Source organism: Tupaia chinensis, unplaced genomic scaffold (assembly GCF_000334495.1).
Source record: "Tupaia chinensis unplaced genomic scaffold, TupChi_1.0 Scaffold000222_1, whole genome shotgun sequence".
In the NCBI taxonomy this organism is placed as follows: Eukaryota; Metazoa; Chordata; class Mammalia; order Scandentia; family Tupaiidae; genus Tupaia; species Tupaia belangeri.
This window is the reverse complement of record NW_006159697.1, coordinates 2,364,761-2,378,428: the sequence shown is the minus strand read 5'-3', so window position 1 is coordinate 2,378,428 and position 13,668 is coordinate 2,364,761. Positions and strand designations below refer to the sequence as shown.

The following is a 13,668-nucleotide window of genomic DNA, read 5'->3' as shown; positions in this document are numbered from 1 at the left end:
GAGTCTTGGGGACACTGTGAAGTGCTCCAATAGCAAAATGTCCCCAGTGTCACTGAACTCATTGTGTGGCAAATTTTACTCTGTCCTCAAATAACCTGAAGATTTGAACAGGTGTCACCCTGAGCAGTTCACCTTCCCAGTTTAGGCGAGTGATGAGTGAGGAATGATCGTGGAGCTCCCAGCAGAGCTAGGAACACAACACGTGCCAGTGGTCCCCATCGCTTCGGGACTAAAGGAGAGACTCCCATTCTGCACCCACCCTAAGCTTCCTGGACCTTGTGTATGTTGCCTAGATTATTTCACACACCTGCTTTGTCAGTTGCTCAGGTGAACACTGGTAGAGGAGGAACCCATGCAAATGCTCCTGTAGACCATATGGCTGAAGGCCAGTCTTCTGAGAGAGAGTTTGGGAACCAAGTACCCCCCCTCAGGGCCATGACCTTGACCTGAGCTGGAAACTCCAAGCCAATGAATCCATCAGGAGAGGGTTACTATTCTTGGGATTGGCTAGAACTGTAGAACTATCCAGAAGAGTGGTACGAGGGGTCTTCCACAAGTTCACGGAAAGCGTATTATGAAAAAAGCTATGCATGGTTTTCAAAATGTTTTTGCACCAAAATAAACAGGTGTTAAATTGCACTCTTTTCCATGGCTTTTTGAAGTATCCTCAAATACCCACATGCAATTTGCTTGGTTTGTGCACAAAAGTGACCTGGACTAGACAGAGCATTTGTAAACTTGACGACACAGAGCATTAGGGAAATGCTTCTTTATCCCTGCAGCTATGATACACGTGCCATCACCTGTTGCATTACACGTATGTGTGTACGTACACACATGCAACCTTTTTTTCTTTTTTAACTTATTTGGTATGGTTCCTTATAGTCATGTATTTAACAAACTATCCTTTTGTTCAAGTTAGATATGCCATTACTGTGAGTGGTGCATAACTATGTATTTAGAAATGCTTCCCATGCTGTGGGAAAAGTGAAATCCCATTTTTCTTCTTCTTTAGGTCAGTCGAGTTTGTACTGGGGAGCTTGGGACACCCACAGGAGGACTACATAAATATATGTGTTACGTTAAGTAAGCAAAGCTCCGAGGGGTCTCATCAGAGGCCAAACTAAGGGCAGAGCCGAGCAATAACACAGTGCATTCAGCCCAAGTCAACAGTTAATTGGCAAGTAATGATGGTAATAGTAACTATTTAAATATCCGTCCATTTTTCCTGGACTGCAATCATTGCTGTTCCTCTTTTGAGTTCTGCACATAACGAGCACAACTTTTGATTTTATTTTGCTAACACATAGACCTAGCATAGGCAAGAGAAATCATGCAATCCAGAACTTCCATGAGTACTGGCTCCTCAACAAGAAGACATGGGATCCAAAAACTTTCTATGACTAATATTTATAGAGAGTTTTTATATCCTAGTATTTTTATGTTGTATCATCAGAAGAAAAAGGCTGAATAGTGAACATCTATGCATTCTAATGTTCCTGCTTGTCCAGAATCATAATTCAACACCCAGAGGTGTATGACAGACGGTCTCCTGGCAAGCCCTGGGGGCACTCACGCTGCACCTCATATTGTGAAACCAGCAAGCCATAGTTTTTCTTTTTCTTCCTTTTTTTATTTTCCTTTCTTTTTAAACACACTGCTTGTTCCTTTAAAGCATGATTTAACTTCAAAACCAAATCTACTTCCTCTAATTGTCAATGGAGGCAGCGGGTTACCATAGTTACAAAGTAAAGAAGGTTATTGGAAAGAAAGGGAAGACTAATGAAATTTTAAATGACAGATTCAAAGATATTAGGAAATTGCCCCAACAGGGAACTAGGAACTTATCAAGCCGCCAATCACAGTAATTACCCTGCAAACATATCAGTATCTGGGTCAGACAGTCTCATCTGGTTTTCTATAAACCAGTTCCACCATGCTTCGAAATCTGCATCCTGTCTGTAAGGCAGTACCCGTTACTCACGCCTCTTCTCTATGAGGACAGATGCAGGAAGACGAGCAGAGATAAACAGCCTATGACCTCTGACCAGCCTCTCAGGGAGCTGGGTGCAGCACCCCTGGGAAGGCCTGGTGTGCCCACATGACGTTGGGCTACCGTCTACCACACTCCCTCTTGTTAGAAAGCTGTCACAGACTCCGTGTCAATCAGCCTGCAGTGTTTTTCCAGGAAAGCACCATGAACCAATACAGTCAAGGACCCATGGAGCTCTGTCGGGTTGTCCAAAAAGTCGAGATGCATTTTTGTACAGAAAAAGATGTCACGACTTTCTCAACAACTTAATACCATAAAGGGCTGTCAGAAAAGTCGTGACGGTTTTCTTCTGTTCTTCTATGCAAAATGCATCACGACTTTTCCCACAACCCAGTAGTAGAAAGAATTTGGTTCCGTTGGGGAATGTATCGCTAAATAATTTACCGCGAAATTACGCAAATAGAATATTCACACAAAATGATCAAAGGAAGAGGTGAAACAAAACGTCTTAGGCGTCACTGAAAATTGAACCTAGTTCATGTCACGTATGAAAAGAGTGTAGTGAGATTTAAACACATATTGGCTAAAGTAGGAAAAAATATACACCCCCGAGGACTGTCATTACTTTAGAATGGGTCTCTGAGAACTCCTACAAGAAGAAGCAAGAGTTGGTGTTTATGTGCTAAAAATGGTGTATCTGGGGTTTTCAAGAACCATAAAATTGATTTAAAGAATGCCTTTGAAGGGGTAAGAGAAGAAATGCATGACAATTAAAGACATGCAATTAAATTGGTTTGTCTCTAACTGCCTCTTAGTAATTAAGAGTTCATGCTTGGCAAAACATCATAAAAATGGATGTAAGATTGAAGAGTGTAAGTGAGCCGGTAAACAGTTACTCAGAGAGTCCTCCATGTGATGGGTCAACTACCCAAAAAATAGAAGACCTTGACCAGTACAAGATGTTTGGAAAACAATAAAAGAATGATTCTTCTGAACTTAATTATTCTCTAGGCTACGTGGCTCCCACGGTTCTGGGTGTTTAGTAGTCCAAGTCCCCAGGTAGCTGCATCTAGAATAGAGAGCAGTAGTTGGACACTGTGAGAAGAATGGATTCTAGGGACAGAGAGTGAGACTATGAATGACAGCCTGGGTTTGGAACAGGCAAGCACCCAAACAGCTTCATCACCTTAGCGGGGAAGTGGGGTTTGGAGGATGGAGGGAAAGAAGGTAAGGTTCTACAGACAAGTGAGAAAAAAAGCTGGTATCAAGACCTCCTGACAGTATCCGCCCAGCACCACATGAGGAGCAACCACAGGCACCAACGGAAAATGAACCACTCTTCCAGAGCGTATCAAAGGTCTGAAACAAAGCTGTCTCTTTCACAAATCCTTCCCCTCCCACCCTGTGCTCGGTTTGGCCTGAGAGCCTGGTTCCTGCAGGCTTTAAGCTCTGGGACGTGGCAAAGTCAGAGAAACACCCATGCTTCATGTGAGAGTCATGCTGCCACATTCTCCATATCACCTTCCTGGTAGACTTCCATTCCCATGGTTGACCCAAAGAGCCTACTCTCCTGACATTTTCAAAGGACATGACCGTTCTCTGAAAAATGATTCCTTTCAGGACCAGCAGATGGTGTAATGGCTATGTCACTGCACTCCCACGTGGTCGACTGCAGTTGGAGTCCGGGACCTGGTGGCTTAAGCTCATGCCAGATGCCTGTGCGTGTGTGCCCAAGATCTCGAGAGGAGAATGGAAGGGAAGGGATTACGGCATGGCCATCCCCCCCTGGGGGGTCATTTCTCGTTTTCTGTCTCTCTGCCTCTCTCTGTCTGTCTGGCGAGCGCACGCGTTCTATAGCAAAAACCTCTCCAAAAAAAAGAGAAAAAGAAAAGAATTCCTTTCCACCTGAGTGTATCTTTCTTCTTCTTCTTAACTTTAAAAAGCTTATTTCTGTTTTGAGAGAGAGACAGACAAGCACCCTCAACAGGGTCTCACTACACAAGACCCCCAGCCTTCCTGCCAGCCAGGATCACAGGTGCATGTGCCCAGAGCACATGCTCTGAACCAGGCACCCTTCCGTGTGGACCCAGCACCATGTGCACAGCATGGGACTGCTGTGCCACCAGGCCAGCCCGACCCTTCTGAGCAACGCTGCCAAACTCTGTACTAAATCATAATGCAAATATTAATAATAAATGCAAATATTATGAACAGTAACAATAAAATCGACACAAGAGTTCTGACAGATTTTTTTTTTAAACAGGATTTAATTAGAAGCTCCACGAGAGACAGTGTGAAACCAGTTTTGCATTATAAACCCAAGCATTTTATTCAAACCAATTTTCTTTAAGTAAAAACTTAATGGCGTCATTAAAACCACACTGATACAGGGATTCCATTTTCCTCTTGCTGGGCGGGAACAGGGCATGGTTGAGCCTCACCAGGTTTGCCACGGACAACTAGAACAGAAAGACAGAAATTTAAACTATAGGACATTACAGTACAGATACCTTGGAGGAACTCGGAGAAGGCTGGGGGAAAAATGGAATTCAAGTATAAGTTTACTTTGATACAAAAATATTTTGGAATCCATGCATAGTTTTTTTCTTTTTCTTTTTTTTTTTTTTTTTTTTTTTTTTTTTTGTGGTTTTTCCTATTGGGTCGCCAGACAGAGACAGAAAGCAAAAAATCACCCCCAGGGGGGATAGCAACACCACAATCCCCTTCTCCTCCGTTCTCCTCTTGGGATCTTGGGCAGGTACGCACACGCAGCCGGCGTGAGTTTTAAGCCACTGGGTCCGGGACGCGAACCATGGTCAACTACATGGGAGTCCAGCGACATAGCCCTTATGCTAACTGCTGGTCCCGGCATAGTTTTTTCATAATGCACATGTTCTATGTGCTTTTTGAAAACCCTGTACTCTGCTTATTTTTATACGCTAGGCTTTTTCAGATATGATTAGCAACAACAGAAAATCAGGGGGAAATGTACAGACGAGCTTCCGTGACAAAGAAATAACTGGCCCAAAATGTCAGGAACCTGATTTTGTCTAGCCGACTTCTCCGCCATGGAGACAGCCCTGTGCATACCAACACACTTAGTATACCCGGGTGCTGCCCGTCTGATGCCAGGAGCACCTCCCTGCTGTGTCAAACAAAATGTCCACAGACACCACCAACTGTTTCCCATGTGGGACCAGCAGTTGGCGTAATGGTGCTGGACTCCCACGTAGTCAACCGTGGTTCAAGTCCCGGACCCGGTGGCTTAAACTCACGCCGGGTGCGTGTGCGTGCGTGCCCAAGATCCCAAGAGGAGAATGGAGGAGAAGGGATTGCGGCGTGGCCATCCACCCTGGGGGGTGATCACTCACTTTCTGTCTCTCTGTCTCTCTCTGTCTTTCTGGAGAGCACACATGCCCTGTAGCAAAACCTCTCCAAAAAAAAAAAAAGTTTCCAAGGTACAATCTCGCCCCACATTGAGAACTATTACAGTAAATTAAAGGACTCAGTAATTTTATATCAATTATTCATTTAGGTGCCTCAGTCTTTCTCCCATATTTTTATATATGGCATTCTCTCCATTTCCCTAAACAACGAAAGGGTCTAATTTAAAAATTGCTCTGATAGTCTACCAAATTTATTGATATGGGGGAGGAAAAAAAAAAAAGAAGGGAAAAAAAGAAAACATGACACAAACTGACAGTTGATCAGCACTGAAATAACCATACACTGACAGTCCGGAGGACTCCAGGTCCCCGTGCATCCATTGTTGTTAAGTAAGAATAAAACAGCACCAAGAAGATGCAATTTGTACATGAAATGTTCGATGAGCTTTCAATGTTTGGGGAGTATGTTGGACTCTGCAGGAATCTTTTTCTAGATTAGGACTCTTCAAATACCACTGAACACAATCACTTACCATTATATCCTGGTTGGCGATATTCACATACAGGTCCAGCTGCCCTTTGTCCTGTGGGGAGATGTCCAGTCGTCCGCTGAATGGGGAGATGGTCACCGTCCGGCCTATCGGCAGGATAGGCAGGCTATTGGTGAGGCCTCCGTCCACCCACTTCTGTGGAGAGAAACGCCCGGCTTCAGCCCATCCAGAATGCACTTCCCACACGAAGAAAAGGAGGGCGGCTTTCTTAAGAGGACTTTCTTTTCTTCTCTTCCAATAAGAGCCATGTCTTGGGTCCATGCTTGGCAACGATGCAGAGGTCAGGCACGATGCTCCATGCGGAAGACCCACGTGGAAAGGGGTTGGTTCATGCCTGGAGACCTCCCTGAGTGTGTTGGGCACACAGGTGCCCATGAGTCAGGCTTGGTTGGGGCTAGGAATGGATTATGATGTCAAGACCCTATTAGGGGTGTTGTCTAGCTCTCTCTCTGTCTTCTTAAGTCATGGGGAGATGAGGAGGGAGGACATGGGAGGAAAAGGGAGAGAAAGATGCAGGAGCAGGAGGAGGGAGAAGACCCATGCCTTAGAAATGCTCTTAAATTATTATTTCTGAGGAATAATCTGACTGATTTGTTTTAGAAGCAAAACAAAGCTTTGTACACAGATCACTTACCAATGTAAGAAGTCTGAACAGAATCAGGAAAGGTCTTTAAATGTTTAAAAACTTGACTGTGGGACCAGCAGTTGGCATAATGGCTATGTGGCTGAAGTCCCATGTGGTTGACTGTGGTTTGAGTCCCAGACCTGGTGCTTAAACTCCCGCCGGGTGCCTGTGCATGTGTGCCCACGATCCTGAGAGGAGAATGGAGGAGAAGGGATTGTGGCATGGCCATTTCCCCTGGGGAGTGATTTCTCCCTTTCTGTCTCTCTCTCTCTTTCTAGTGAGTGCACGTGCCCTATAACAAAAAAACCTCTCAAAAAAAAATAAATAAATAAAAACCTGACTACACTATTTACCTTAAGATGTACCAGGTGTGGTGGTTCCCGCTCTAGAACAAAAGCTACCAGAGGCTGGAGGATTGCAGTATCGAGTCCATCTCTCTTCTCTCTCTCTCTCTCTCTCTCTCTCTGCCTCACGTCATGCACATGATTTTGGGGACCAGCAGATGGCGTAATGGTTACGTCACTGGACTCCCATGTATCATCGACTGTGGTTTTAGTCCCAAACCCAGCAGCTTCAAACCCACACCATGGCCATCCTGCCAGGGGATGATTTCTCTCTGTCTCTCCAGGGAGCACTCATGCCCTATAGCAAAAATCTCTCTCCAAAACAAAACAAAACAAAACAAAACAAAACAACTAAATTCTCACTGCTTATAGTGCATGTCCAAGAAGCCATGAGTGATCAGGTCACAATTCATTATTTCAGTATTTAATCAACATGGACACTCGGCTTTCCTGTTGACTGCTCTTAGCTGACACTGAGTGAAACACCTACCACCTGAGGAGGTCCCACTTTTGGTGTATGAATTGCAATTGGCATCTTTTTGTAGCAAACTTCAAAATAAATAGAGCTAGAAACACTTCTATTTCTTAGCTGGCTCCTTTGTACCTGAAGCAGGAGATATGTCCTAGAGCCATCAAGGGTGGAAAGAGCTGGGCAGAGAACATAGAGGACTCTGAAGGGTTTAGTGTTCTATAACCACCCCCAAAGGGGAGCAATGGGTGGAGCAGAGAAGCCTTTAGAGGGAGAAAGTGAGACAGGGGCACAGGGAGAGAAGGGAGACAATGGGGGACTCACAGTGTGTGCGACCTCAACTCCCTCACAGAAGTGTGTGCTGATAAATGGTCACAAAAGAAACACAAAGACAGGCCCAGCCTGTGACACAACTGGGAGCAAACTGAACTGCAGGGCTGGGTGCCCTATGTCCTTCCACAGTTTGGATCCCCAGGCTGGCTCGAAAACGCTGAGCGCATGTACACAGGTGTCCAAGGTCTCAAAAAGTTGGAGGGCTAGGGAGAAAGGACTGCGTTCCTGCCGAGGCTGTAGCTCTTTCCTTCTCTTATTCCTGTACACATGCTCTCCATCATGACTAAAATAAACTTAAAAGAAAGAAAGAAAAAAACACAAAGACACTATCCCTATGCTAATTATCCCAGGCCAAGAGTCTCATGTCTCCACTAGCCTACCTATTTACATAAACAACTATTGCAATAAATGGACACATACAGAAATAAAGTCCAAATTCTCCAAGTTATATGTCCCATTACAATATGTTAAAAAAAAAATGATTGGGGCGGGGGGAGTCAGGTGATGTTGAAAATCCCGCACGTAAGAATCTTTAGCAGACAGGGAGTTTCGCCTGAATGTGTAAATGGACTGTAGATAAAAGTTTTGCCATTCAGCCCAAAGGTAGAGTGAAGCAGGAGAGACAGGTTGGTGCCCAGTGTCCTCAACTCAGTTAATACAGTGAATCATTTCTTCTAAGGCGTCTCTCTATTTTAAGTTTTTACTTTTTTATCATTTTTAAAGCTGGTGATGAGACAAGAGGCATTCCATTATTTACAAAGGCTTTGGCCAGACACAAACTCCTCCACAGTGAATCCAAGTAAAGAAATGAAAAAGGAGTGGAAAATCTCTCCTGCATGAACCGGATTCAGGTGGAACAGAAAACATACACACATTGGATTAAAATGAGGGGGTCAAATAGTGGTGTGGAGGTAAAATGCAATGTTCTGTGAGGTTGACCCAATGGAAGGTTCTAGTTCTTGTCTAGAGATCTCTCTGAGTACGCTGGGCACATACGTCCTCATGATCAAGGGTTGGATGGCTGATGGGTTGGGAGTGGACTGAAGTACCAGTGCCCACTAGGGGTACTGTCTGTCTGTCTGTCTCTCATTCATAAAATAAATAAAATAAACTAAAAAACCCCAGATAATTTGCAGACAACCATTATTTTTAAAAGGATATTACCCAAATGACTATATAACTATATTACACATATTGTGTAGACACTTTTTCACATGTGGATGTATTTATATATGTAGAAATACATGCACATTTAAAATACAGCAGATTATACACATAGTCTAAAAAAGAGTGATTTCCAAAAAGAAGACCCCCAAATATCTGACTGTATCTCAAGACTTCCTTGATCATTTTTTATTTTTTCAGTATCATTTTAGGTGGGAACACCAAATTCCGGAATAGGATAATACTAGAAGAGAAGAAAAAAAAAAAAAACACCATCCACAACTCTCTCATGTCATTCAATATTGTCAACAAGATCTGTCATTCATGATCTAAAAATTCACATGGCTATCATCAAGGAAAATTAAAGCTAGGTCCAATAACTTTAGGTAAGCGTTCATGCGACTTATTCAACTGAATGAAAGGAAGGGCAATCTGATGCATTGCATTGAAAAGAGTTCTCATTTACTACGGAGTTGATGACTACTGTTTCCTGGAATTAAAATCCTCTTTCCAAATTCTGTTCACTCTTATGAGGTGATTGTGATTGGATAAAGGACTAGAAGAATTTACACCTTAGCAAGTGGCTTGATTAAACATGCAGTGACGTGAGCTTCTCTATCACCCGTGAGGCTGTAAGCCACCGCTCATATATGCTAAGCGGGCTACGTGTCACTCTTAATTTTTGCCCTTGTGAGCTATATTACTACAAATGAACATGTATGCGTTGAGGCATGCTGATTTTAGCAACATTTCTGAAAACAAGGATCACAGCAGTAAATACTCCTCCATCTCCGAGTTAACAGTGGAAACATTTTTACATCGTCGGCTCTACTGAGAGTTTCAAGTCGTGGATTTTGCACACCTCTGTGCATGAGTTCTCTGTTTGCCTTGCAGCCCTGTAAGGCATTCTCACCTTGTGGGCAGCATTCTCTATGCTGGGAGCCACTGCCATGAGCATCTACGATTCCAAAATCATCCCTAAGAAAAATATTACAACTGCTGGGCTTCCCCATTTGCGTTTTGCTGCATGCTAGTTTTCATCACACAGCATCATCCTCTTTAAAGGAAAGAGCCAAGAACAGAAAAATTCCAGGGCAAAACAGGTTTCAAATCAAAGTATCTGACACGAAATACCACTGTTCGACCTTATCCTTTTTTCCAATCTCTGACTTATTTTAAGTATGCTCCACATTAAGGTCAACTGCCTGAGTCCAAAGAGATATAAATGAACAACAGTTCAATAGGAAAGAGACCCCTGAGGCCAATCATGGGACAATTTTCTACTGAGATTATCTTCTAAAGAGAGTATAGCACTAAAAACCAGAATTCGGGCAATCTCTTCCCAAGAGACAATGGTACCCGTAACATCTAAACAGCCTAGACTACTCCTTTCTCAGTACCTATGAAATTTTACTTTATAATCTATTATGGGTACTTATTAAAAACACGCTTGGGACCAGCAGATAACTTTATGGTTATGTAGTCAACTGCAGTTCAATTCCTGAACCTAGTGGTTTGAAACTCATGCCGGGTATATGTGAGTGTGTGCCCAAAATCCCAAGAGGAAAATGGAGGCGAAGGGATAAATGGATGATAAGGGAGTGGCATGACCATCTCCCCTGGAAGGTGATTTCTTGCTTTCTGTATCTCTATCTGTCCAGTGAGCACACATGACCTATAGCAAAAATTTCTAAAAAAAACTAAAAGAACATGGTTTACAGGTTCAGCAAGTAGCATAATGGCTATGGGGCTGAACTCCCACATGACTGACCGTGGTTCAAGTCCTGGACCTGGGAGCATGGAACTCATGCCGGATGCATGTGCATGCCTGACTAAAATCCTGAGAGGAGAATGGAAGAAAAGGGATTGTGGCATGGCCATCCCCCCTAGGGGGTGATTTCTAACTTTATCTGTTTCTCTGTGTCTCTGGCGAATGCATGTACCCTATAGCGAAAATCTCTCTTAGAAAATAAAAGGAACATGTTTTACAAATTTAACTGTTATATAATGGGAAACTTAAAGAAAAACCTAAGGAGTTCATCTCTACTGTAAAGGCCTATTTACCTGTTCAGCAAACACTCTTTGAGCACCCAACACATGGTGGGATATGTGTTAGATGTGTACTGAAGGAAAAGTCATTAGTTAAAAACATAAGACTTGAATTGACATCCATTCATTTAGTCAGCTATTAACGAGTATCCACAATAAGGAAGGTGTTAAAATACTCCTAAAAGGAAACCAGAAAAAGCTTCAAAAACTTGGGGCCAGCAGGTGGTGTGGTGGTTAAGGCACAGGACTGGTTGGCATTCCCACATGGCCAACCACGGTTTGAGTCCTGGGCCTGGTGGCTTGCTTTCTTACTCTCTGTGTCTCTCTCTTGACAAATTAAAACAAATGAATGAATAAATAAAATTAAATAAATAATTCTTAAAAAAAATTAAACACTACAAAAACTTTTAAGTAATCTTACTGGTAGAGTTTAGAAAGCACTCGTATTGTTACATGCCGCAGCGTAAGTCCATTCAAAACCTTATGAAAACATAGCCCAGTATCTTCGCCCCAGTCGCAGTGTACTGAACTGCAGAGCTGGAAGCCACAGACTGACTAGGGTTTGAGTCACTGGCCACATCAGCCTGCAAACACACCAGGCCCATACACTTCTGTGTAGGACTCTGGCAGGTTGGAGAATGGAGAAAGGGAATGAAGCATGACCAGCCCTGTGGAGGGTGCTCTGCTCTTTCTATCTCTCTTCGTATGTGCACATACTCTACGCTTGTGCATGCTCTGCTAATTAACTGTGGCTGGCATTCTGTGTTTCCATGAAAGTATTCAATTACATAATAGAAAATCTCATTAAGAATCACAGACTCGGGACCAGCAGATGGCGTAATGGTGACATTGCTGCACTCCCATGCAGCTGATCACAGTTCAAGTCCCAGGCCCGGCAGCTTAAAACTCATGCCAAGGTGTGTGTGCATGCATGCCCCAAATCCCCCCGATCATGAAATACGAAGCTCTAGTATGTGTTCCATAGATACCACACCGGATCATGAAATATGCAGCTCTGGTATGTGTTCCATAGAGATCACACCTGATCATGAAATACACGGCTCTGGTATGGGTTCCACAGATACCGCACCCGATCATGACATACACGGCTCTGGTACGGGCTCCACAGATACCGCACCCCATCATGACATACACGGCTCTGGTACGGGTTCCACAGATACCGCACCCCATCATGACATACACGGCTCTGGTAGGGGTTCCACAGATACCGCACCCCATCATGACATACACGGCTCTGGTACGGGCTCCACAGATACCGCACCCCATCATGACATACACGGCTCCGGCAGGGGTTCCACAGATACCGCACCCGATCATGACATACACGGCTCTGGTACGGGCTCCACAGATACCGCACCCCATCATGACATACACGGCTCTGGTACGGGTTCCACAGATACCGCACCCCATCATGACATACGCAGCTGCAGTATGTTCTCCCCAGAGCCCACGTCTGGTTATAATAAGTCTGTGATGCACCCGCCAAGGTCAGGATGCTGAGAACATACAGGTGAAGGCGCAGGGGCAGCTGGCTAGGGGTCTCTGGCACCATGGAGGGCAGTCTTCAGTTGGATACTCTCAAGTAACTGGCACCTCCACTTAGTGACGGCCCCAGCTGAAAGGGCTCTCCTGCAGCAGGCTGTGTTTAGCCCTTCTGTCATAAATGTGTCTCTGTAAGCAAGGGGACGACCTTGGAGAGGAGAGCTTGCCCAGTAGGGAGGGGCCCAGTGGCCGGGACAGCATGAAACTCTGCAGCTGTTTGGGGAGGACAGGTCTGCAGTGTCCTGAAGCCTTTCCCCACACCACACAGATGTGGCAATTCTGCTTCCAGTGGCTTACACCCAGGCTATTAGAGGGGGATAGGTCTTTCACTATCTTTTAAAGAAGGGATCACTATTTTTTACAGGGTAACAGTAAGACCACCCCAGTCAATCATTCCCAGTCACGAGATCTTGACGGTAATGTAGCACAGCCTCTGTGCTGGATTTTTTTCTCTTTGAAATAGAAACAAAGGTATCTAGGAGCAAAAACGCACACACCCACACAATTTGGAGGCACTTCAGTCATTTAAACATTGGATCTTTCAAGGAAGACTAATTAGCATGGGAACTGGAGCAATTCCTCTGTTAGCATCACATCACCTACCTGCCCCTTGTATTCGACAGGCGTCAGCCCTGCATAAATGGGCACGAAACTGCTGGCTAGGAGAACCTAATGGACAGAATGAAGAAAGAACCGTGAATATAGGGACTCACGTGTAGATGGCCACTCTAATACATTACTATAAAATCTTATTAAATGAATATGCTCTATCTACGAACAGGTGCACAGCCTTAAACAAAAGATAGTATTTTTAAGATCTGAAAAAACCCTAAGGAGATAGCGCTCAGTCTGTGCTCTCCAAGTCAATCAACCTCATCAAAGTAAAAACCAGCGTTGTCGTGGTAGACCACCGAGCCATTACACGAGTAAACTTAGGGTAAGTCTAAATTCCTGAGTATGTATAGGTTGCAAATGATTTACAATGTTGTATTAAATACTGCAAAGATTTTTTTTTTTTTTGAGCTGCATTACTATTCTCTAGAGAAACAAACTCCTCTGAACTGTGAGAGGGGAAATGAGCCCATGGTTCATGCAGGTTTTAAATTATGTCACCAGGAGCAAGCCGCGCACGCCCCGTGCGCGGCGGAAGCCAGCAAACCGCGCGGCCGGATGACGGCCCCGGGGGCTCAT

At 44.2% G+C, this 13,668-nt stretch overlaps 1 protein-coding gene across 7 annotated transcripts in view; it reads right to left on the bottom strand.

The window, feature by feature from the left end:
* Window positions 1-4,269: 4,269 nt before the first annotated feature.
* PNPLA4 (patatin like domain 4, phospholipase and triacylglycerol lipase) overlaps window positions 4,270-13,668 on the bottom strand; it is a 34,120-nt gene continuing 24,721 nt past the window's right edge. For all 7 annotated transcript variants that reach the window (XM_006147768.3, XM_006147770.3, XM_006147769.3 and 4 more), the window contains 3 exons: window positions 13,081-13,146; window positions 5,913-6,065; window positions 4,270-4,452 (listed from right to left, as the gene is read on the bottom strand). In XM_006147768.3, coding sequence (XP_006147830.1) covers window positions 4,321-4,452; window positions 5,913-6,065; window positions 13,081-13,146 — 351 coding nt within the window. In that variant the 3' untranslated portion in view covers window positions 4,270-4,320. The remainder of the gene's footprint in view (window positions 4,453-5,912; window positions 6,066-13,080; window positions 13,147-13,668) is intronic.